The sequence below is a fragment of the Pituophis catenifer genome, unplaced genomic scaffold (genome assembly GCF_029215685.1).
Source record: "Pituophis catenifer annectens isolate HBS135680 unplaced genomic scaffold, rPitCat1.0.hap2 SCAF_3, whole genome shotgun sequence".
NCBI classification, from domain to species: Eukaryota; Metazoa; Chordata; class Lepidosauria; order Squamata; family Colubridae; genus Pituophis; species Pituophis catenifer.
In genome coordinates this window covers 183,208,216-183,234,662 of record NW_027256883.1, presented here as the reverse complement: position 1 = coordinate 183,234,662, position 26,447 = coordinate 183,208,216, and the positions used below count along the sequence as shown (strand labels likewise).

Genomic DNA, 26,447 nt, shown 5'->3' with positions numbered 1-26,447 from the left:
ACTTTTGCCTGCAGTAATCTCTGCATTTTATGCATGCAAAACCGTTAACAGTTGTCATTGGTTAGGTTTAAATTATACTGGTTTTTTAAAATCCTGATTTGTGGAATCTATTGTAACTTAGTTTACATGATTTGCAAAGCTCCAAGCATGGTTTACAAGCCAGTGACTGGATTCACACAACAAGCTGATCCAAAACCAAGGCATAGCTACTGCTTATGATGTAGTAGTGGTTTAATAGTTAAGGTGTTGGAAAAATATCAGAGGGATTCAGATTCAAATCTAGCTTCAACAATGGAAGTTGACTGAGATGTTAGACCATTCTCTGCTCAAACTACCTAGCAGGATGCTTATGAGGATGAAACAAAAGAAGATCCTCATATCTTGATTTCCTAGAGAAAAAGTGGGATAGGATTTAAATAATATTAATGATGTGTCAATCCAGCCTTTAGCTGAAATTATATTCTATAAAACAAGGTAAGTCAACATGTTATAAGGTGAACATAGTCTTTATTGACTGCTATGAGTAGAACAAACTAAATACATCTGTAACGGTTTGGGTTCTTTTATACAGTATATTAAATAAGTTATGCACATGAAATTGGTAACAAAAATTCCTAATATAGAATCAAATGACAAAAATATATAGAAAACAGAATCCACAAAGTATTCCCATAGTAGCATTTCATATTTTTCATTTCCATTTTCAAAAAATCATTTTAAAATTATGACCGGTAATATTGTAACCTATGTACATTGATGTATTTTTCACTTAATACACAGCAAACTATTGTAGTTGCATGTTAAATTATGGAAGACTGTCTATTTACATATACTCTTAGAATGCCAATGAATGTTTTCCCTCACACACACATATAGTTTTTCTCTCTCTCAGACAAACATACATTCATACTTTTCTTTGGAGCTGATCTTGTATCATTCTGTTCTATGGAAAGAATAAGGTGGCAATCAGTTTTGGAACAAATAAGTAATGTTAGCACCACAGCTTTAATTCGTATTTTCACATTCGCTGAAAAATCTTGGAAACAGTTTGAACTTGGTAGTTCCTCGGAGTACTACAAACCTTTACTTAAAATGAACACTGCAAATGTATCTATAAACATGTGTGAACTCATGACTTTGGATTTTCATTCTTATTAAACAGCATGAATTAAAAAAAAAAGTCCCTCTTTGGTAAATCATCACTTAAGGATGAGTTCCAGGTGTAAATCAAATATTTTTTTCCAAGCAATGCATATGCATAGAATTAATGGAAATATGCAACCCAAGAATCTGGAAAAAAAAAAAAAACCCAAAGAAGCACCAAATAATACTTTAGAGCAGGGGTGTCAAACTGACCGCCCGTGGGCTGGATGCATCAAGCACAGGCCACGCCCATCCTAGCTCCGCAAAGGGGAAAAACTTCGCAATACATCATGTGATGGCAACGTGATGCCACAAGTTTGACATCTGTGCTTTAGAGTATTTCATACATCCCGAAAACTATTTTGCTACAATGACTTTGTTCAGACATGACATCAAACCATGAGATTTTGGCAACATATGAATAAAGTCTTTCCTTACATATAATGCCTTCTGTACTGTACGGTACTGTATATTGATTATCTCAATTTAATAGTAAGACACACTACTATATCTGAGTACAGCAAAACAGATGTTTGTGGTAAACCACATGTAGGGAATTAGAAGTTCGCATACTGGATTTTCATAAACATGAATCTGAATAAATTCTGATAACCCTTCAAAAATGAAAGCTTTTATATGAAGCCACTCCTCTGAGATTCATACTAGATGCATAAATATATCTCCCAATAATTTCTGATGTTAGTGTTGGCAAAAAGCAGCTGTGTTACTAGGGTTAATTGTAAGAGTGTAACCCTTTTCAACCATCCTCACATTAACTCTAGTTTTCTAGGAATTTGCATCTTAATCTAACAAAACCTGCTTTCTCTCTGTGGTTGTGGTTTGCCTACTGTCTGCTGATCTTGATCTCTATCAATCTGGCATGTGGAAGATGGAAAAAAATCACAAAAAGTCCTTCTTAAATGCAGCAAAAGAACTAGATACATTATAAAAACACAGTGGATAGATCTTGAAATCTTGGAACCTACAAATTTCATGACTTATATTGGAAAGATGACATGATACTTTAATACATGAAATTCTTCAATAGAGTCAACAATTTTAGTTTGCTTACAGAAAAAGAGAATTAAATACATTAGCCTTGCCTGCTCATGAATGTTATTAAATGACATGAATCTTCTATAATTTAACCAACATGTTCTGAGATAATAGCTTTATCTTCTCCAACATAATACTCTCCACAGGTATTGGACTTCAATTGTCCCATAGACAATTATGTCACTGGTTATCTAATCTGGGGAAATATGAAAACTGAAAACCAATGTACCTTGAGGGCACCTGAACATGAAAGTATGGACTAGGATATAACTGTTTGAGTCATGAGTGGTATGTGCCAGTTCATTTATTCACCAATGCACCTTCAAAACAAAATATATAAAGCCAACAACATTTATGCAGAGAAGAGTGTGTCAGAGTTGGGATAACAAAATTAAACAATCTGATTTGTTAAAAGATCCAATAAGATGTTTTGAAAAAAATCTTTGGACAGAACATTTTAATCTCTTTAGGCCCTCCAACCAATTCGTAAACATTCTGCTCTGTATCCATACATTACCAAAATTGGTAAGTGAAAAAGCCAATGAGTCATTATATGAACAAGTTTGGGATCTTCCTTTTACAGCCCAAGAGCAACATCTTTCAGTCATTTGTCCATTTCAGAAATGATGGAAAAAAATGAAAATGAAAACACAAAAAAATCTTCAGTGCTAAAGTACGAAGGGTAAAAAGAACAGTCAGGTTGCTTATATTATATTTTATTTACATAGTTCTGCCTGATAATGAAATGGTCCACTTATTCTGTCACAATATGTAAAAAGCCTAGAGGTACTCAAATAGCAATGATCAGTGGTAGTAAAAACCCAATTGTTCAGATTATACAGAGGAAGAATGGGAACATTAAGTGGAGAGAAAAGGCTTTCCAAGCAGCTTTGCTTCATGATAAAAAGAAAGAACAATCTGCTAGTTAGAAGCTTAAAATTATATCAATATAGAGTATCTTTTGAGAAAGTTCCATTAAAACAAAGTTCTCCATATTCCAGGAAACATTGAGATCATTCTGAGATCCCAAATTGGAAGGGCTAACATAGGTTTCTAAAAATGTCACTGTAATAGTGTGGAAAAGCCACCCTGCCCAACAAATAGCCAAAACTGAATTCCAAAGTGCGGGAATATAAATTTTGAATAATGTATTGAGGTTTCTGTTTTCCAAAGTACAAAATAACAAAAAATGTATTGAATGCAGAGTTCCCTTTTAGAGTGCATTTGTATCTACTGCTGTTACAGAGGCTGGAGTGGAGGATCGAGAAGTAGCCGTGGATGTTTTTTCCAGAGCCGGACTTGCTATTCCATCAACTGCATTGAGGGTGGCAGCTGAAGACCGACTGGCTGATAAGGACACTGGCTTGACTTGACTATGCAGGCCTTGCCCACAGATTCGATGATGTCTCTCCCAATCTTTGTGCTGGCAGAAGGAGCCACAATAACGAGCAATGTTACATCCACTGCATGTCTCACTGGCTTTGCGGCCACAATTCCAGCAGCTCTGAAAAACCAAAGAACAAACTTCTCCTTTAAATATACCGCCAAATAAACAGTTTGAAGATGGTTTATTATTTCAAGGAAGCAAAAGGCCTTGAGGGATGGAGGGAGGGAGGTGCTATTAAGATAGTGCTTCAATACCGCTAGGAAGAAAATTCCTTGTATAATCAAATTCAAATGTTGTCCAGAATAACATAGGACAGTTTGCCAAACTCTATCAAGTGACAACCTAGCTATAATTACATCAGCTGTAACTGTCATATGATATGTTCATAATTTGTGAATTTACATTTCTATGAAGGCGTTCCTAGCAATCCCAACAAGGTTTTTCCTTGGCACAAATATAAGAGGAATAACTTAATTAGCAACCGTCAGTGAGCCATGTAACAGGCTCAAATAGCATGTTTCTGAAGAGCACGTTTTCCTTTACCAGGTGGATTTTAACAATGATAAATGAATGTAATTATTCAAGATGGGGAAAAAAAAGCTGCTGGAATAGTATTTACTTACACTGGCTTTGAGACTGCAATCTTCCCAACAAGGATTTACAGTATATTCCTTCCATTTTCCGGATAGCTGGAAGGAATATACCACGTTTCCCCAAAAATACAACCTACAACAAACAAGCCCTAGACCGATTTTCACGCCTGTGCCTAATATAAGCCCTACCCCCAAAATAAGCCCTAGTTAAGCCCTGCCCAACATCTGGTTGTAGAGGTGGGGCAAGGCGCAGGCATTGAAATCAAGCTAGGGGGGTGGAGTTGCCCCACGCACCCCACACCCAAATCATTTACCTTAGGACCACTGCAGCCAGGTCTCCCACGTCCCGACACCTGTTGCGCCGGTGCCCAACTTCTTCTGTAGCTGCATTGTGCTGGTGCCACCGCTCAAGGTGGAACCCTGCAAGGCTTGTTGCACCTGTGTCGCCGCTCATGCAATTGCACAACGTGCCACGCAACCTCCTGCTGTGAGAGGCAGCACCACAGTGGTGGGTTGCCCCCGGTTCGGACCGATTCTATAAAACCGGTAGTAAAACTAGCGAGAGGCTCTGCCCACCAACCCCAACGTCATCAGAACGCTTCTGTACATTTGCAGAAGAGCACGCGTACCCCCATTGCGAACCAGTAGTAAAGGTAGATAGAACCCACCCCTGCAGCACCAGCATGACAAGCCTCGCTGAGAAGGCTGCAGTAGAAGTTGGGCAGCAACATGACAGGTGTCAGGGCATGGTAGGCATGGCTGTGGTGGTCCTAAGGTAAGGGGTAAGACATCCCCCCAAAATAAGACCTGGTGCTTATTTTGGGAGCGAAAAGAAAATAAGACCAGTCTTATTTTCGGGAAAACATGGTAATTCTTTCTATTCTCCACCATTCAGTCAGAACTGAAGAAGCTTCTTGGATAAGAAGTGAAATGTCTTCAAGGAAAAACAAAGAAAGTCCAGTTGCCTTTTCAAAAAAAGCACCTTTGGGATAATCATGACCTGGATGATTGAGAATCTCCATAGACAAATTAGATTAGTTTATAACATAAAAAGGAATGATGAAATTCTAAAAAATCCCAGGCAACTTCCCCCCCCCCAAACCAACACAAAGTTACTTCATCTTTAAGGTGATGTTCAAGAGTTTCCCTATGCCTTCCCAAAACACCAGATATTTCTGCTTAGTCCTCACCTCTGTAGACTCTTCTTGCTCATTAATCACTAGGAAAGCGTCTTCAGTAGCCTGGCGTTTGGCATCAGCAATGGTCTGCTCCATTCTAGCCCTTTCTGATGCAATCATTTCAAATGCCTTCTGCTCAGCCTCTGCTACTGCTTTTTGGACTTCAGACATAGCCTGGCGTTTGACTTCATTCACAGCTTCTTCTGAAAGAAAACAAAGGTTGTACATCAAACAGCTTCATGATAGAAAGTAAAATAGAATCTTTGAAGAAGACACTTCCAATCAACTCCAAAGGCCAAAGTCACACATAAATTTAGTTTCCCCTGAAGCACTCCTGAACTTAAGGATGATTTTCATTTTACTATTTAGAATATTTTGAGCTATTTGGAAACTGAGGTGAAAATGTTTTACACAGGTTGCTGGAAAACAAGTAAAACAGGGCAGGGAAGTCAAGCTCAGGGAAAGAAAAATAACACAACAGTACCTCAATACTCATCGTTAATTGGTTCCAGGAGGCACGATGAGTACAAAAAATGATGAGGATCAAACAATTTGTTCCATAAGGAATAATGTAGTGAGTCACAGGCCAGTTGACCGACAAGTTCTAGCTTGTGTTGAGTATCAAACAAAACAATGAGTAACTGTGGGTTATGCAAAATGTTTTGAAGAAAAAACTTCAGTTTTCTCCACAATTGTTTTTATTGGGTATAGTTAAAGGTTTTACATTGGGTGAAATAAAACTGATATTGTATATGGTGACAGCAGCGAGATTATTGATAGGTCAATATTGGAAAAACGAAGTTATGCCTACTATTGAAGAATGGACTTTGAAGATGGCCAGTTTTGCAGAGATGGCGAAGATCTCAGCGTATCTAAAAGATCGGACTCGAGAGACTTATGTTTGGGAGTGGAAGAAGTGGATAGATTATGTGCAGAATAAATATCAAACTAAGAAATATCAGATAGCTTTTAGCTGAATGTATTATGCAGGGATAGATTAACTGAATTTTATGAAGATATAAACAGTACACAGGGGGTGGAGGGGTTTAAGTTTTATAAAATGTGATTTTGATTTGGATTTCATCTTGAGGAAGTCTTGGGGGGAGGGGAGGATTAGGGAGGGCTTGGGGGGGGGGAAACTGGGGAGAAAATGTATTTGTAAAACTTTTTAAATTAAAAAAAAAAAACAATGAGTAACTACCGGGACAAAATTTTCATGTCAAAATGAGTTAAATACAATATTGGATGAGTTTCAAAGCAGTTGAGGTACCAAGGTACCACTGTAATTTAAAAACGTTCTGCTAAGGATAGAACCAGCAACCTCCTATTTGCAAGGCAAATACTCATAGAATTATTGTGATTTTATAGTTATTCATGGTAAATGGGCAGCTTTAAAAATGAGAAGTTCTGACCCAATTGAACAGGCATTCATTCTTTCTTTTGTCAAGTAGCTGATCAACTGCTGGACTGACCTGCAATCAATGGAAGCACGCTTTCCCAAATGAACAGAGTGCTCAAGTTGACAAGACAATGTACTTGCAGAGTGGAGCAGAAAAAGACACCCTGAAACCATTTTGATCAAGAGTGGGGGGGGAGGGGGTGAACAAAGGGCCATCCAACAAAGACTCTGTAGAGATTCTCAGCCATCCAGGTCATGGTTGTCCCAAAGGTGCTTTTTCAGGAGGCAACTGGACTTTCTTGTTTTTTCTTTGAAGACATTTCGATTCTCATTCAAGAAGCCTCTTCAGTTCTGACAGGATAGTGGGGAATGGAAGGATTTAAATGCAAGGAGTATAAATCCTTCCATTCCCCACCATCCTGTCAGAGCTGAAGAAGCTTCTTGGATAAGAAGCGAAATGTCATCAAAGAAAAAACAAGAATGTCCAGTTGCCTCCTGAAAAAGCGCCTCTGGGACATCCAACACAAGACATTTGCCTGCCTGTTTTGAAGACAAGACAAGTAGGCAATATATAGACAAGATCTTTCCACAGCTGCAAAATTTTTATGCTTAACTTCAAACTAATTAGAGCAAATGACTCAGGCTTGATATATGAAAGGAGAGGAGTCGGTTCAATTATCAGAGAGGGAAGGTATGGGAAGGTTCTTACAATAAATGAATTAATTTATAAAACTTCATCCCCTCCTTATAGAAAGCATGGAAGAGCAATAGTAATAGCACTTAGACTTCTATGCCACTCCATAGTCTCTGAGTGGTTTACAATGTCAGCATATTGCCCCAAATAATCTGGGTCCTCGTTTTACCAACCGCAGAAGGATGGAAGGCTGAGTCAACCTTCAGCCAACTCCTGACTTTAGGCAGTTAGCCTGCAATACTGCATCCTAACCACTGCACCACCATAACCCTTGGAAAGTAATCATGTCTGAAAAATGCCAAATTGTCCAAAGTTATACAAATATCTTTGTAGAAATTGAAACTCAAGCCTTTTCAAGGCTTCTACTTTTTCTTGGTATCAATATTCTACTTCTCTTTCACTTAACAGGATTCATAACTACATTATCCATGTTACAGTTTTCATGTTAATGTCACTGTCCAGGAGAAATATTTGTACTTGTGGCCTATGTATCTTCATTTTAACTGAGCTTTCTTTTATTTAAAGATTTAGTTATTAATTATATATAATTAATGTCTCTCCCAAAAGATAAAGGCAAACCAATCATACCTACACATACCTTTTCAGTCAACACCTGAATTAGTTGTGAAATTATTATTTATATAATTTAAAGCAAAGTTTTCCTAAACTACTTGATATATTTAGCTAGATAAACTTTACTTCCTGACAGAATGCTGCAAAGACATTTGCAAAAAGTGTTTAGAAAAATTATACCTTTAATGTAAACCAAGACGTATTGATTGTTGTTTTCCATTTGTCCTCTCTCCTTTGCCCCTTCAGGATAGGACCACTTCCTTTTTTGTTTCCTCACAATTCTGCTATGTCTTTTCTGAAACAGAGTGGATGTTGCCACTGCCACCAGTTGCCCAGAAAATCTCCAGTCTGAATATGCTAGCATGAATCTTAAGACCTCATGCTAGCTTCTCAGAGCAGCTGCTTGCCTGTTTAGTTTTAATTCAGATCCACCTCTGCTATTTACCTGGAATTTTTGATTGGCTCTCCAGATATTCACTCTTTAGGTCAGTGATAGGAATTTGTGCTTTCTAGAAACTTCTAAACCAGGGGTCGCCAACCTTGGCAACTTTAAGACTTGTGGACTTCAACTCCCAGAATTCTTTGCATTGTTATCTGAGGAATTCTGGGAGTTGAAGTCCACAAATCTTAAAATTGCCAAGGTTGGAGACCCCTGTTCTAAGCAAAATAATGTCTCATAGCAATGTATTGAAACAGGCTTCCTTACTTACCAGCCTTTTTCCATATCTCTTCTGTGACATAACCTGCTGTTCCTGGCCTGCTACTGCTCTCCCGCTGAGATTCTGAAGAAGGAAGAAGGATGGCAATAATATTAAGCATTGAAATCTAGCCCTGCCAAGCTAAAAAATTTATATTCAGCATCTGTGAAGCAAGGAGAGCAGGATGGGTTAATCGCTAAAACCAAATCAAGAGATATCTGCAGTTAAACAGTGTTCAACAATGTCAAAAACGATAAATGATCACTTTTAATTCTAAATTTAATTTAGATTACTGCATAATTTTTTGCATAGCATAATTTCCACAACATAATCCCACAACATAATCATTGCTAATAGTGCCTTGTATTTTAAAGAGTCAGTTGAAAAATGAAATATTCACAGTTTCATACAGATTACTGTATATTCCCAATCCCCAATAATATGGTAATTAGATGTAAAAATTGCATATTTTAAATTGAAAATAACTCTTTTGATTTACCCAGACATAGGCATACTTCACCTCTAATTTACAGTCAGGTACAGAAATATTGGGACATCGACACAATTCTAACATCTTTGGCTCTATACACCACCACAATGGAGTTGGAATGAAACAAACACAATGTGCGTTAACTGCAGACTGTCAGCTTTAATTTGAGGGTATGTACATCCAACTCAGGGGAACGGTGTAGGACTTACAGCAGTTTGTATATTTATTTGTTTAAATTTGTTTAAATTTGTATATGTACCTCCCATTTGTTAAGGGACCAAAAGTAATGGGACAATTGGCTTCTCAGCTGTTCCATGGCCAGATGTGTGATATTCCCTCATTACCCCAATTACAATGTGCAGATAAAAGGCCCAGAGTTCATTTCCAGTGTGCTATTTGCATTTGGAATCTGTTGCTGTCAACTCTCAAGATGAGATCCAAAGAGCTGTCACTATCAGTGAAGCAAGCCATCATTAGGCTGAAGAAACAAAACAAATCCATCAGAGAGATAGCAAGAACATTAGGCATGGCCAAAACAACTGTTTGAAACATTCTCAAAAAGAAGGAATGCACTGGTGAGCTCAGCAACACCAAAAGACCTGGGAAACCATGGAAAACAAGTGTGGTGGATGACCGAAGAATTCTTTCCCTGGTGAAGAAAACACCCTTCACAACAGTTGGCCAGATCAAGAACACTCTCCAGGAGGTAGGTGTATGTGTGTCAAAGTCAACAATCAAGAGAAGACTTCACCAGAGTGAATACAGAGGGTTCACCACAAGATGTAAACCATTGGTGAGCCTCAAAAACAGGAAGGCCAGATTAGAGTTTGCCAAACAACATCTAACAAAGCCTTTACAGTTCTGGAACAAGGTCCTATGGACAGATGAGACCAAGATCAACTTGTACCAGAGTGATGGGAAGAGAAGAGTATGGAGAAGGAAAGGAACTGCTCATGATCCTAACCGTACCACCTCATCAGTGAAGCATGGTGGTGGAAGTGTCATGGCGTGGGCATGTATGGCTGCCAATGGAACTGGTTCTCTTGTATTTATTGATGATGTGACTGCTGACAAAAGCAGCAGGATGAATTCTAAGTGTTTCGGGCAATATTATCTGCTCACATTCAGCCAAATGCTGCAGAACTCATTGGACGGTGCTTCACAGTGCAGATGGACAATGACCCAAAGCATACTGCAAAAGCAACCAAAAAGTTTTTAAAGGGACAGAAGTGGAATGTTATGCAATGGCCAAGTCAATCACCTGACCTGAATCCCATTGAGCATGCATTTCACTTGCTGAAGACAAAACTGAAGGGAAAATGCCCCAAGAACAAGCAGGAACTGAAGACAGTTGCAGTAGAGGCCTGGCAGAGCATCACCAGGGATGAAACCCAGCGTCTGGTGATGTCTATGCATTCCAGACTTCAGGCTGTGATTGACTGCAAAGGATTTGCAACCAAGTATTAAGAAGGGAAAGTTTGATTTATGATTATTATTCTGTCCCATTACTTTTGGTCCCTTAACAAGTGGGAGGCACATATGCAAACTGCTGTAAGTCCTACACCTTTCACCTGAGTTGGATGTACATACCCTTAAATTAAAGCTGACAGTCTGCAGTTAACGCACATTGTGTTTGTTTCATTCCAACTCCATTGTGGTGGTGTATAGAGCCAAAGATGTTAGAATTGTGTCAATGTCCCAATATTTCTGGACCTGACTGTATCTCTCATGTTTCGTTTCCCTGAGAGTCTGTACACTACAAGGTAGAATACAAACTTAAAAGTTCCAGCTTCAAAAATAGTATAAAGTAAAGGCAGCATTGTGGAAGGGGTTTTTTTTTTTGTCTATAGCTCAAAATATTAGAATTCAACTCATATCAATCCTTATTAGCCAAAGTAAGAGAAATCGCATTTATTCAGAAACAACATACATTACCAAATGCTATGAGGACAATCAAAAGGCGTATTTGGCTCAGTGTTGTAGAAAGAATGGAATGGATTTTTAGTTTAGCAAAGCAATTTAAAAGTTCAATTAAACCTACACATTATGCTCAAGAACTGCACAGATGCCGTTGATAGAAAATCTGGCATCCAGATTACCATTCATCAAATATAGAATGCATTCAATATGTATACTAATAGCAAACTCATTTCCTAAGTGTGGATTTTTACACAGCCAAAATGCTTAAATGCTCAGAGAAACCCCCAAGCTTGAACTGACCCAACTCAATGCTAGCAAAATTATGACAAAGTACTGGCAAGCTGAAAAAGGAAGCACAGCGGAAATGGAAATGGAGAATCTTGAAAACTGTTATAGCTAATGGTTTGGAAACCTAAACAAAAGCCCAATGCAGAACATTATATTGCAAACCCAACTTGGTTGATTATTTATTTATTCAATGTATAGCCTACCTTTCTGTATTCAAGGCAGAATTAACTGTCATTTTAAACAGTGAGGGAAAAAATAGAATATTCATTTTTATCATTGGAAAATTTACTCTGAATCTAAAGCCAAGAAGTAGCTTGGAATATGAAATACACGTTACTTTCTTTTTTTTTCAATCTGGATGCAATGTGCTAATTCAGGCACCAATACTTAAACTAAGTATTCATTCCAAAGAAATGGCCAGCTGGAAACAATTCAGAGGGAAAAGGAGTTTAATGAAGCAGGTCTCCTTACAAGGTTGATGAATGACAGCTGCTTTCCATCACTACTTCCTCCGAGGCTACCTGGTTCCCACCCCTGCTGTATCTTATCTTTTAGATTATTAACCTTTGGCACCGACTATATGCAAGTCACTTTGAAAACCTTTTTGGATGAAAGTTACATCCAAACCTCTGCAACGATGCAAATGTTGCAAATAAATTAGGTATGTCCTTCACAAAATATCAAGTAATATCCTTTCCAACTTCATTATGTTTATGGTTTTGAAGGGAGAGTAAGATTTAAAAAAAAAATACATGTCAGTTCTGGATTCAGTTCCCAGGGCTAATTTGTACTTGCATTAGGGAAAGTGAAACTGAAGCCAAACTGCATCAATATGCAGTTTGATGTTCTGCATCAAACTGCAGAACATCCATGATTGAATTCATGGTAAGGTGGTGCAAATCAATGGGGAAGATTAAAAAGCACAGTTATGCTTAAAATGCCGCTGAAATAGCAGTAGAGAGTGCAGAGCATTTCATTCTACTTCAGAATGTTGAAGAAGTTTAGAATCATAATTGATTCATTGTTTTTGCATTACGTTTTGTCAATATTAGCTTGAGATCTGCTCTTTAATCTTAAGAAATAGAGTCTAAAAAGGGAGGCCAAAGATATTTTATGTTGTTATATATTTATTGGTAACAGTGCACTCTTTAACTCCTTTAAATGTGCTGAAGCTTACAGATGGTGCGCTATAAAGGAATACAAAATATTTTTCTCCGTTCTTTTATTCAGAAAAAAATCTAGATCGGTGTTTCTCAACCTTGGCAACTGTAACACCCATGGACATCAACTCCCCAGTTTAAACTCCCATTAAGAAATACTGATCTAGAGTATACTAATAGAAAGCCACTGTCTTAAATTCAGGGCGCCCATGCATACCACTGTTGATTGTGTCTGAGCTCGCAGGACTATGCTGACGCATGGCTGAATCATTCCCTCCTTTCCGTGGCTCGGTGGGCTCACTGCATCGTCTTTTCCAGTAATTGAGCTCTTCCCTGTCAGCTTCTTGACAACGGCGGAGGACCGCCATGGAACGCCTGGTCTTTTCTACCATTTCCATAATACAATTCAATGCCTTCAATAGGGAAAAGAAGAGCACATTTTGAAACATGTCGGCTTCACGAAGGACAGTAAGCAGAGTTTTCCTGCATGGTTGCCTATGTAAGAGTTTTTCTTATGCTTTTCTGTCACAGAGCTATCCTGCAGGAACAGGTTCTGGAGTATCTGATGGGCTACTTCCCAATAATTAATTTAGTCTGTATAAAAATAATTTACTATTTTACTATAATATTATACAGGAGCATTTGAAATATAGGCAAGATAATACGGTATCAATCAATCAGAATAGAGCTGGAAGTCCTGCTCAGGCAGGAGGCCTATAGAATTTGAGATAAGTAGCTATCCAGTCTTTCTGAAAAACCTCCACTGATTAAGCAGCCACAACTTCAGAAGGCAAGCTATTCCACTGGTTAAATCTTCTCACCGTTAGGAAGTTTCTCCTTAATTCCAGGTTGCTTCTCTCCTTCTCCCCCTGCCCCACCCTGCCCCGCACAGTTAATCAGCATGCAGGAGTCAAACTTAGAACCATGTATATGCATCACCCGTGCTCTACCAGTAAGTTAAATCCTCCCTAGACTAAACAATCACCTAATCATACAGACATGTAGTTGGCTGTGTGCATACACATAATGCCACAACTCAAAGATACAACACATTCTTTTTATGTCAAGAATCCAGATTTAATTCCAAATAAAAGTGTCAAATAGAAAGTGACAGGGTGGACCTCTGCCCAAGATGCTGAAGAGCCACTGCCAGAAATTTATCAGGTTACACGAACAACCTGAGTTATTAGAAGATTGGTCCCTGTGTATATAATTTTAATAGAACGTTATGAAGCTCATGCTTAGAAGAACAGTAGGACAGTCATATTTGTACACTGCTTTTTTTCATCCCAGGCTCTTACATGATCCAGATGCTTCCATTCATCAGCCCATTCCCTCTCTGTTAGGCGATGATCCACCAGTTCATCCTGGTAACCTCCATTTAATCCTGTTAGGAAATGCAAGGAAATATTGAGCATTGGTAGTACAGTGGTCTAAAGCACCCTGTTATTAAGACCAGCTGCCTGCAATTACTGCAGGTTCGAATCTCGCCAGGCTCAAGGTTGACTCAGCCTTCCATCCTTTCTAAGGTAGGTAAATTGAGGACACAGTTGTGGGGGCAATAAGATGACTTTGTATAAATATACAAAAGGATGAAGGCTATTGCTGAGCACATTGTAAGCCGCCCTGAGTCTCTGGAGAAGGGCGGCATATAAATCAAATTAAAAAAAAAAAAATTACAATCTGAAAATTGTATAGTCTAGAATCCTGACAGTGCGATACAAAAAAAAAAGAGGAAGGGGGGTGAAAGAGATTATTTCTATCAACACATATTTACAATACATGTATACATACATACATACATACATACATACATACATACATACATACTGGATTTACAAATCCTCGGCCATCTGTAAGATCAGTAAAGAACATTAAATTTTGCTATGAAATAACATAAACTACTATATGATATTTAGTTCTTCATCCTGAGATGCTTAACATCTGCTAAAATTTGTCAAAATTTATATCTTATATTAGAATAGGAACAACAGAATAACAGAGTTGGAAGGGACCTTGGAGGTCTTCTAGTCCAACACCTTCTCTGGCAGGAAACCATATACCATTTAAGTCAAATGGTTGTCCAATCTCTTCTTAAAAACTTCAGTGTTGGAGCATTCACAACTTCTGGAGGCAAGTTGTTCCACTGATTAATTGTTCTAACTGTCAGGAAATTTCACCTTAGTTCTAGGTTGCTTCTCTCCTTGAATAGTTTCCACCCATTGCTTCTTGTCCTGTCTTCAGGTGCTTTGGAGAATAGTTTGACTCCCTCTTCTTTGTGGTAACCCCTGAGATATTGGAACACTGCTATCATGTCACCCCTATTCCTTGTTTTCATTAAAGTAGACATACCCAATTCCAGCAACCGTTCTTTATATGTTTTAGCCTCCAGTCTCCTAATCATCCTTGTTGTTCTTCTCTGTACTCTTTCTAGAGTCTCAACATCGTTTTTTTATTGTGGCAATCAAAACTGGATGCAATATTTTGAGTGTGATCTTACCAAGGCATTATAAAATTATGCTGGCAATCAGCATTTGGACTGGAATTAGAGTACATTGGAAAATATAGGCATATCTGTCTCACAGGGCAGATTTCATTACCTATACTATGTCTTTCTCGCAAATCCCTGTGTTCCAGCATCTTGCTTGCATCTCTATACAAATGGGATGTTGCAATGTCTTCTAGGGTATAATGCTGGAGTGGAGGAGGTGTAGGATGAAATTGCCCAGCTGCGTTTATGATGGGCAACATGAGGGATGGACTGTGTCGAGGTGCTGGGCTAATGGTGCAAACCCTTTTGGCAGGAGGCTCTGAAGGGATCGGCTCTCTCTCAAAGTTATTCTCTTCCCTTCTGTAAGCAAGACAAGAAAAGAAAGGAAGGTGTCCATTAGCATTCAGGGAATTATTACATTATTCTATCCACTTGCAGAGTTTCATATATTGCCCATGTTACAACGAAGAAAACTAGTAGCAAGATACAAACTCAGTAAAAGAAGAAAAAGAAAAAGTTCCCATATATTGATGGCATACCAAAATATGACATCCAAACTCTGCTACAAACATAGTTTTATTTATTTGGGTACTCTAGTTCAGTGCTTTTCATACTTGGCTACTTTAAAATGTGTGGACTTCAGTATGCTGGTTGGGGAATTCTGGGAGTTGAAGTTTCCGCATGTTAAAGTGGCCAAGTTTGAAAAACAATGCCCTAATAGTAACATGATAGCATAGAGACAATAATAGTCAATTGTGTTCAGCATTTCCAATCATTCTGAAGGTGTGTAAAGCCAATGCAAAACACAATTCCTACATTTTTATATAATTTCTTGTTGGAATCAGGAGGGTGGTAAATTATGAGGTACCCTTTTGTTTCATCTTGCAGCATTGAATCCAGTCCACTGTTTTAATTCAGTTCCCACAGAATAGTATTTGCTGATTGCCAGCATTTATTTTCTAAAATCACCTGAATAGCCTCTTCACTATTACCCATGCAAATATAAAAAATGTTAAATGGGGTGGGGTAGAAAAACTCTTCTTATTAAACAACCTTTCTAGAGAGTTGCCTGAAAACAAAAGACTGTGCAAAGCTCATCCAACATTACTACAAAGCCTCTTTTGTTGTGTCTGATATGCCCAATTCCTTCCAAACATTGGTAAAAGGGGGGAGTTGAAAAAAAGTCCAAAGGGACAGTAACGAAAAACTTTATTAATCAACTTGTTTCAGATAAGACAACCTTTTCAAAAGCATAAGCCAGAACAAAATATATCGTAAAATCATAGGACTGGGAGGGACCGTGGAAGACTTCTAGTCCAACCCCCTGCCCCAGGCAGGAATCCTTATGCCATGCTGGACAAATGATTGTCCATCTTTTCCTGAAAACCATCAGTGATGGAGAATCCACAACTCTGGAAGAGAAGCTATTTCATTGACTAAATGTTCTAATTATCAGAAAGTTTCTCCTTTGTTCCAAGTTGGATCTCTCTCTGACTAGCTTGTTCCTTGTCCTGTCCTCAGATGCTTTGGAAAATAAATCAACCCCCTCTTCTCTGTGAAAGCCCTCCAAGTATTGGAAGATGGCTAACATGTCACCCCTGAGCCTTCTCTTCATTAGGCTAAATATACCATACCTCTTATCATTTCTGTTGCTCTTCTCCGCACATTTTCTAGAGACACAATACTTCTGTTTTGTATCGTGGTGACCAGAACTGGATTCAGTATTCCTAGTGTGGTCTTACTTGTGCAGAATACTATGAGATGGCTATTTACAACAAATGGGTCAAAATTATCAACTCAGGTGTTACTTGGTTACAATGACTAACAGTAAAAAAAAATAAAAAAATCAGAAAACCACCACTGCATTAAATTTAATATATCAAAAGCTTGTAACGTATGTTTAACATATATTGCTTATTCTGGTATTTTTAAAAGTCCAAAAAAAGATGTATAGCCTCAGGAAAACACTAATACATATTCACATTGTTCAACAATAAAAGTGAAACACTAGAATAACCAATTAGCCCACTGATTAAATCACTTAAGATAAATTGGTTTAATTATAATTATCGAAAATATATTTTTTTTATTCAGAAAACTGTACAGAGAGGCCTGTGTTTATACTGATGAAAAATCCTCTCCTCAGAGCAGATAAAATGCTTATAAAGAAAGTTTCATGATCTCCAGACAATATGGTGTCTTGTAGATAAGGGCATTTCCATAATCTAGCTAAAAACTGTCTATCTAAAATATATTCGGCCTGATAAAAATTTCCTCATCGGCACCTGGATTTTTCTGTCTTTTTTAAAAAAAACACTATGGTTTTCAGTGCATGTCTTCTGCATACATATTCATTTCCACCATTCCCATCTTATAGATCCCATTCTCTTATTGGGACACTTGGTTTATCTCCAGATCTTAATTCCCAACTCTTACCAAGCTTTAAGCTTTTTTTCCCTTCCCATTATTTTTCCTTCCTCACTACTTCCTTTTTTCTGAAAAAGGTAACAGAAAAGGAGGGGAGAAGTGGTGGACTTCTAAACATACAGCAACAAGCTTTTAAGAGAGGACATAGGGAAAAAAAAACCTTCCAGAAGAAAGCATAAGGATTATTTATTTGTTTTATGTTTATAGCTGCTCATCTCAACAAGTGGCTCTGTATACCTTGATATCTCCAGTGGCCGAATTCTGAGTTACTTGAATCCTCTTACCTGTCTGGACTATGCCTCTTTCCATTTCCATTTACTTCCATTAGCAATTCTGAAGAGTCAGCTGGGGATGCTGTGTTTGTATTCAGCAGAATATGCTCATGTTGGGCCAAGTACTGAGAAGGGGTTTGCTTGGCGGCTCGAGCACAGTGCAACAATTCTCTCTGGAGGAGAGGAAGGTTGGCCTACAAAACAATGGTACAGTTACCCATTTAGGTTCTGAAGCTATGGAGAAGTTGATGTTACTCTTTAGGTCAGGGGTCAGCAACCTGCGGCTCCGGAGCTGCATGAGGCTCTTTGGGCCCTCTGCTGTGGCTCCCTGTCAGGTGATCCCACCACTGGCTGGCCCCACGCCTTGCCCTCCCCTCCCAGTCACTCCTTGCCTGGCCTTAGAAGGTAAGGGTGACAGTGGGGGATGGAGAAGCGGCCAGGGCAGAGACAGAGAGATACAGAGAGAGGGGGAAAGAGACACATAGAGAGATACAGAGAGGGAGGGAGAGGGGAGGGAGGGGAGAGAGAGATGTCAAAAGGATTTTGTAGTTCCCGGTGTTTTTTAACATGGGTTCTCTGCCCTAATGACCTGCTGGGTAGGCGTGGCTAGGGGGTCATGTGACTGGTAGAAGTGAGTGGCATTGAGTTGGCCATGCCCACCCAGCTTTTGTGGCTCCCGGTGTTTTCTTTTCTGTGGGAAACGGGTCTAAATGTCTCTTTGAGTATTTGAGGTTGCAGACCCCTGCTTTAGGTAAAGCAGCAAGCCAAGTGTTTGAAACAGAGGTTCTCTGAATACAAGCAACATTCAGCTATAAATGGTATTAATCTTCCTAAGGACTACTATGACAAAATAATGTGACTTCCATTAGCACAGATAACACTTGTCATCAACTGAATGATAATTAGCAGCCATCCTGTTCTAGATAGGACGGCTTGGAGAAAGAGGCTAAACCTCACGTAGCTCTATGGAAAAAATAAACAAGATATTCTGTTCCTTGGGGACAGATGACCAAATAGGCTCCAATGAACAACCTTATCAGATACAAGAGAAGTTTGAATTTCAGTTTGTTTTCCTTTTCTGCTTTCCTTAAAGGAGAAATGTGCAGGAGTATAGTATGTTCAGCCATGATCCTATGTAAGAAATGGGAACAATGCTGAAATAAGTAAGGAACCAGAACTCAAATCGGTATTGAGCATGCAATAATATTCCATATTCCAATATACATGAATCATCTGTACATTGGGGGGAAAAGGAAAACATATGCATTGACCGCTCCTTAACTTAGATAAGAAAAGTGACACCCGGTGAAATATTGCAGGCAAAAAGTAGATACATAATTTATTTTTTGATCTGGGCACAATCAATTATTTGGCTTTAATGGAGAGGATTAACAGAACAGAATAAAAGAATAACAGAGTTGGAAGGAATCTTGGAAGTCTTATAGTCCAATCCACTGCTCAAACAGGAGACCCTATACCGTTTCAGACAAGTGGCTGTCCAGTCTCTTCTCAAAAGCCTCCTTATTTTGTCCTCATATCAGGGATCTAGAAGAAACTGATTTTTTATATTTTCTGATGAATCTTTCTGGGGATGTGGCAATTCTCACTTTTTTCATTAACTATCAGTTTTTAAGAATATTAACCTTCATCCAATCTTTGCAAATGCTTCCTCTGCAACACTAGTTTTTATAACACATTAGAAGATTATGATTTAGAACAGTCTAACACATTTAGTTTACAGATTCCACTATAATTTTTCTGCCAGTGATTTTGACTAAACTGAACAAAATCTGGCTCAGAGCAAGAAAACACTTTTCTATCATTTTAGCAATGGCTATCCAGAGGACATATCCTTTTTTTCCTAATTTTGTTATATAAAATTGTGGCAAACCTTTTTATTATCTCTGCAATTTCAAATCTTCTCAAATCAAGCAACAACAAAACTTAGGGGAACACTACTAATTCAGTCATAACAAAATATATAATTTATATAATAATATAATTTATTTAGCTTATGTTTTGATTTGCCACAAAGAAATCAGATCTCGTGAACATTTTCCTGTTTACTTGTTAAAACAGGTTCTGTTGAAGACAGTAAGGTCGTATGTGTGTGTGTATGTGAGCGAGAGAGAGAGCGAGAGAGAGAGAGAGAGAGAGAGAGAGAGAGAGAGAGAGAGAGAGAGAGAGAGAGAGAGACAGACAGACAGACAGACAGACAGACAGAGAGACACACACAGAGAGAGCGCATAAGCATCCTTTGGGAGATATTATAAAATCATTCTAATGTGTCATGAAAATTTACCAACAGGGTACAATAATTACCTTTAAGAATGGAATTACAAATGGACGCAAAGGAAAATTAGTAGCCTCCTGAAGCTTGCAATGAAATTCCTCTATTGTCACTGTTGAATTCTGCAAAAAGAAAGGAAATTGATCAGAATTAAATGACAAATGGCAACTCTGTTTGTTTATCAACACATGACCATAATATACTTATGAACTCATTCCTGCTGTGGTCATTAAGCAAAACTTCATGTGACCTTGACTTGCAATTATATTGCCAGCTTCTCCACTGACTCTGCTTGTTGGGAGTCAACTTTGAAGCATGCAAATAGTGATCATCTGGAACGCTAAGATCGTTGTAAATGCCCACAGTCTTGCAGTACCCTAATCCTGATCAGACGACTATAGGGATGCTGTAACAGTCATAAATGCCAGGACCAGTCATAAAATCGCCTTTCCAGTGCCATGGTAACATCAAACAGTTGCTAAGCAGAATAGTTGTTAAGTGACGTCTATCTGTAGTCCCCCCTGTTTTTAAATTTATTTTCCTGAACCTATATTTGCATCAGAAGCTAGATTTACATATTTTATGGAAGAACTAGTAACCTTTATCACCCTCATCACTGTTAAGTAACAAAACATTTTCATCTGAAAATACAAATTATACTTAACCTCAGGATTTAAAAAAAATCAACTGGATATAAAGTAAAAGCTAAAGACAGAATTGTAGGGCTGCAAAGTACATTATGGGATCTTCTAGACCAGGAGTGTCAAACTCAATTTCATTGAGGGCCGCATCAGGGTTGTGTCTGATCTCAGGAGGACGGTGTAGGCGTGGCCAGGGTGGGCATGGCCATCACTCATGTCGGTGCCTGTGGTGGCCTGAGCACTCTGCCAGCGAAAACACAGCTCGGGGGGGGGGGGCTGCCCGCAGCCCTCGTGAGCTCCATTTTCACTGGCAGAGGCACCGTAGGCCAGTCCTTCATTGTTTCCAGGGTGGCCCCGCAGGCTTTGAGTGTGACACCCCTGTTCTAGACCAACTTACTTCTCAAAATTGGATACAACTATAAAATTTCCTAAAAAATGGATAAGTCTGACCTCCGCCTTTAATACTTCCTACAAAGGGAAACTTCCTATTCTGCAACCTTAAAGAAAAAAGTTTTATCATTAAAAAAAACCCTTATCCTAATGCTTAACTAAAATCTGCCACCTTACAATTCCTGAACCTCTGAAGTGTCAAAGAATAAAACAAATTCGTTCCATTTTCATCTTTTACATGTTTTTAACTTCTACCAAATGTCTCCTTTATCTTCTCTCTTGCAGGCTGAATATACTTTGCTCTTTCTATAATTCTCATAAGTCTTGTTTTCCAATTTATTCTCATTCCTTGTAATAATTTTCTAGACATACTACAATTTGTTAATGTCTATCTTTAAACATGACACCCTGAACTATGATTAGTTACAGTGATTTGGATCACTGGGATCGAGATGCAAGAGCCTGCCAACACAGTACAGATCTATACATTATGATTTTATGAAAGGAAGCCAAGAGTCATTGGCATTTTTAGCAACCAGATCCCACTGCTGGCACTATATTGCTGCAAACCCAAGTTTCACCATGCTCCAATTGATAACAGCAGTTATTGGAAACCGAACACCTCAAAATTGCAAAGATAAATAATAGAGCAGAGCTGGTAATATAAGTAAGCCACAGTAGTTTCCTACCCACCCTAATGCCATAATCTAGTGCTTGACAACCTCAGCTACTTTAAGATGCGTGGATTTCAACTCCCAGAATTCTCCAGCTAGTCTGCTGGCTAGGAATTCTGGGAGTTGCAGTCTCCTCCTTTTAAAGTAGCTGAGGTTGACAAACACTGCCATAACCAAACATAAATCCACTGTTTCTGCAGTTTGGGCTGACTTTGGTGCTTTAATACTCACCACTAGTGCCAAAACAAGAGTCCGGACTTTTTCTCCAATTTCTGGTGAAATATCATTGCCAAACTGTTGAAGGGTGGTAAGAAAGCGTTTCAGTTTGCTCAGCTGACGAGCCCCACAGGTAGCTGGGAGCTGTTGATTCGTCAATGAAGATGAGGAAGATGATGCAGGACCATTGCTGAACCTCTGGGGAGGTGACGGGGCTCCATTCAAAGTCGGGGGGGAATGATTCATCCCGTTAGATACTACAGTGAGGAAATGAAGATGCACGATGAAGAAGAAATATGCTATATTCACCAATGAGCTGCAAAAAGCTTCTGAGATGGCGGGACTAATGTATTGTAAGGAAGACAATCTGGGGTGTGTATGTGTGTCACATTTAACATTTTAAAATAAACCTTTTCGACAGGATACCTTAGCTCAATAATGGTAGGAACATATGAAATTCCAGGATTTAGAATTCTTGGTCTCTAATTAGCCGAATGCTTAAGAATTTTTTTCCCTAAGACCCTGGACAATACCAAGTACAGATAGTCCTCACTAATGACCATTTGTTCAGCAATCATTCAAAACTGTAACAGTGCTGAATGAAGGGACTTATTCTCTGGCCAAATTTAAGGCTACTGTGACTGTGACACTGTACTCACAGTGATGTGATGAAAATTTGGGTGCTTGTCAGTCCAACCTGCCCTTACGATTGCAGGGGTGCTGCAACACCCCACTCATTTATCTCTTTCTCCGTCAACCAGGTGCCCAGCTCACCAACATGCACAAACCTGCCCGCTGCCACAGAAACCTGTGATTGCTCCCCATCTGATCAGGCCTGAGAGGCCTCAGCATATGAAGCACCTCAATTACTTTCACTCTTTTTCTGCAGCTTCTGACAGGCAGCTTCTGTCTGATGACAGAGGGCTTCTGCATCTTCTCCCATTCATTCAGAAAGCTTCATCTATCTTTCCAAATGATGCCCAGAACGGCATCTGCTCTTGCAGTGCTTCAAAAGTTTCCTTCTCAGAGGGTGTTATTCTCACAATTGTTTAGAAGGCTTCCAAAGTACTGCAAGAGTGGACACCATTCTCATGATTTTTTGGAAGGGTGGGTGCCATTCCTGTGAACATTAAGAAAGCTAGAAGGAGTATTCTGAAAAATGGTGAATGGAGAATGGATCAGAAGCCACCTGTCAGCAGCTGCAAAAAAGAATGAAGGTTGGAACACACTGGTGGGATCTGTAACTGGATGAGGACTCCTGGGCCAGGTGAGGCAGGGAGCAGGTCTGGTCCTCCTAGGCCTGATGGGGTGGGGAGCAAGATCAGCACTTGAGATTTTAGTCATTATGTGAGAACTACCTGTTCTTCGAATTAGCAATGCTTGACTATATGAACCAATGCTCATTTAGTTCAAAATTAAACACACACAAAAGTTACTTTACTTTTACTTAGTTTTGGGAAATTTATTATTTGACAATTATGAGTTCTGTCCTCCAAAAATGATGAAATATCTCATATCTGGATGTCACCAGTAGAAAACCTTCTACTGATCTTCTTACTGTCCCTTTCTCCAGGCAATGAGTATGACAAAATGACACAAAGGCATGGCCTTTCCCCCAAAGTTATTTCGCTGGAGAAAAATTTCTACTCATTGTTGATTAAAAATAAAAAGACAATTTCAAAAAGCTCTTTCCAACCTCTGGCCATCAGCACTTGTGGTGGGAGAGATCAACATCTGCAGTCATACACATGGGGCAGAGCATGGATTGCAACACTGCATCTGTCATCTTGCCATTTTTGACATTTGACAGATGTTGGCATTAAAATGAAAAGGCCTGTAGTAAGTTTCTTAAAAGCATTTATTTTCATAGAAAAAAACAAAAAAGACATTTGGGGATAATAGTCTCAAATACAACTTTCTTACATGCTGCTGGGGTAAACGAAACAGGCCGGGGGCCACTGGGGTTGATAGGTGGTAACGGTGGCATACTGGATGGAGAAGATCTTGACTGTATCTTGACTTCCACAGGGGATCCTGGCATTACTGATATTCTCTTCTCACCAGCAACTAAAGTGGAATGTGGGGGGAAAAAACACAAGAATTCAGTAAAAAAAAAAAACCTCTGCCTGAAACGGATATTCTGGGGAGTCTTGGCAAAAAATACAAAAGTAGGGCACAGAAAAAAAGCAAGTTTGAATCATATTAATTTTTTATACAGTGCTTCAGAAAGTTCAAAATACTTCTATACATTATATTTCAATAATCTTTACATAACAACTCTTTGAGGAATCTGATCTCCAAGCCAGTGTGTATGTCTCTCTCTGTCTCCATGTAAGAGAGAGAGAGAGAGAGAGAGAATAACAAAGGCAGAGAGACTAAGTTCAACTAATTGGTTCAGGTCAAACACAGTACAGAATATAAAACTGGGCGGGCCATTGAAGCTCATCTAGTCCACCCCCCGATCAGCAGGATTCACTAGTCATGGACCTTTCTTAGTTAATGGAATATATAGGCAGACCAACTTGATGAAAATTATTAGAATTCACCTTATAGAAATGAATGTAGTCTGCAGTTAGATGAATTTCAATAGCATCCAACAAATCCACCATTTCTAGCATATCTATGTGCAAGGCTCTTAACAACATAATCAAATGTAAGTCTGTTAATAAAAAGTGTCCCAATGAGTTCAAAAGACAGTTTAAAAAAACAATGATCTATTTCCTCCTATTGCCAAATAGGAAAACATCATAAATGGATGGAAACAAACTAAATGTTTCCATAGATCCAGGCTACTAACAATAAGGTTAATTTCGAACATTCCCAATTCAATATTATATTAGAGATGTTAAGATAGAATAAAGGAGGGAATTACTCTCAGGTGGTTATGAAGAGTCATAACAGGCTGGCAAAGGAGTATTTATCTATAAAGCATTCTTTACAAAACACAGAAGAGAATACTGGTATTTTATACTTACAATAAAGTAAAGGAATCTAGAATTGTATTTGAAACTGTGAAGAATTCAACTGAAACATTTATTTCTAAAATGACAAAAGGACCTAACACCTGTAGCTATTTTGATCATGCCAAATCCATTGTGCTAACCAACCTGTTGCAAGAAGTATTCTTATACTGTTGTCTATCAAAATGTATGCTCCTTATCTGCTTAAACACACCCACGCATTATTTGTTCAATAAACAAATGGTTGTCTGTCTCATTTAATTACTTCCCAAGCAATCTGGGACACTGCTGCAGCATCTCCTTATATTGACAGATTTCCAACATATCCATCTGTGTTCAACTTCTCTGCCCCCTCCCTGTTCCCCCATTGTTAAGGGGGGAACTCAGGATGGACAGAACGGATGGTTGTCTTTCACTTTTGCATGTTGTGCATGGAGTGTGAAACCCCAGAGGGAGCCCTCACTTCAAACCACCTGCTTTTTCAGCATTGGGTGTGAAAAGGCCCACAGGAAATCTTAGCAGTTAGTCACATTGCAACCAACCTTCAACACTTGGCACAATGTTGGAATTCAGCAATACTCACTAGCAGACAGACTGGATCACCCAATCAGAAGTTTAGACATGAAGTTATAGATTCTATTTCTTGTCATTAGTAACTGTCATTCAAAATTCTACACAACAACCTGCACAGAAACTATGAATAAGAATAAACCAAAATTTGAATTTGAATGCAAAGAGAGATGTTTAATCATATTTTAGTATGGGTGGAAATTGTAGTCTGTATTGGTATTTATAAACAAGTTAAATGTTTATTCAGTAACTATACAGGAAAAGATATTTCTTCCTAGAACACTAGACCTTACTTCTAATTCTAATTTAATTAGAATAAGATACACTTGCAAGCCATAACTCTTCTGCAATAATAAGGTACTGCATACATACTAGCCTGATGGAATTATGGTAAGATAAAGAAATGTTTCCATGTAGTAGCCAATTTCTTGGTTTTACAGATTTCTGCATCTCTACCAACTAATGCAATGTTTGATCAGGACTGCTGACTAATTAATTTGTTTTAAAACAATTAGTCTGTTTGAGTAGCCCTGTCAACTTGCAAAGTTTTCAAGTTGCCATGAGCAGGAGGGAGGGAATCATGAATTATGATTCCCTCCCTCCTGCTCATGAATTATGGCTCATGAATTAATTAGGGCATTTTTCGGAAACTTCACAATCCCAATATCCCACTCTGTTTGAACTCTTTAATACAATATTACAAAAAATCACAACAAAAAGAATTCATCATTACATTCATACCAAAGTCCAGAACAGATTATTCAATTAGAGTTTAAATCACTGCTATCTCAATTTCCAAACTTGGTCCTCTTTTGTCTATCATGAGTGTTAAAATCTCAGGTTTGAAAAGCTTTTGCCTGCCAAAAAGCTAATGTGTGCAAAATCCTTTATGATTACAGTATAGATACATACATAAAGTATGTGGAAGTCAATAATC

At 38.6% G+C, this 26,447-nt stretch overlaps 1 protein-coding gene across 3 annotated transcripts in view; it reads right to left on the bottom strand.

Moving 5' to 3' along the window:
* Positions 1-487: 487 nt before the first annotated feature.
* The window catches only part of CBFA2T2 (CBFA2/RUNX1 partner transcriptional co-repressor 2), a 92,866-nt gene continuing 66,906 nt past the window's right edge, over positions 488-26,447 (bottom strand). For 2 of the 3 annotated variants that reach the window (XM_070941663.1, XM_070941665.1), the window contains 10 exons: positions 23,904-24,047; positions 21,996-22,237; positions 20,092-20,181; positions 17,782-17,963; positions 15,180-15,430; positions 13,881-13,966; positions 12,797-12,992; positions 8,734-8,805; positions 5,370-5,560; positions 488-3,703 (listed from right to left, as the gene is read on the bottom strand). In XM_070941663.1, coding sequence (XP_070797764.1) covers positions 3,413-3,703; positions 5,370-5,560; positions 8,734-8,805; positions 12,797-12,992; positions 13,881-13,966; positions 15,180-15,430; positions 17,782-17,963; positions 20,092-20,181; positions 21,996-22,237; positions 23,904-24,047 — 1,745 coding nt within the window. In that variant the 3' untranslated portion in view covers positions 488-3,412. The remainder of the gene's footprint in view (positions 3,704-5,369; positions 5,561-8,733; positions 8,806-12,796; positions 12,993-13,880; positions 13,967-15,179; positions 15,431-17,781; positions 17,964-20,091; positions 20,182-21,995; positions 22,238-23,903; positions 24,048-26,447) is intronic. The other variant, XM_070941664.1, reaches the window with a different exon arrangement.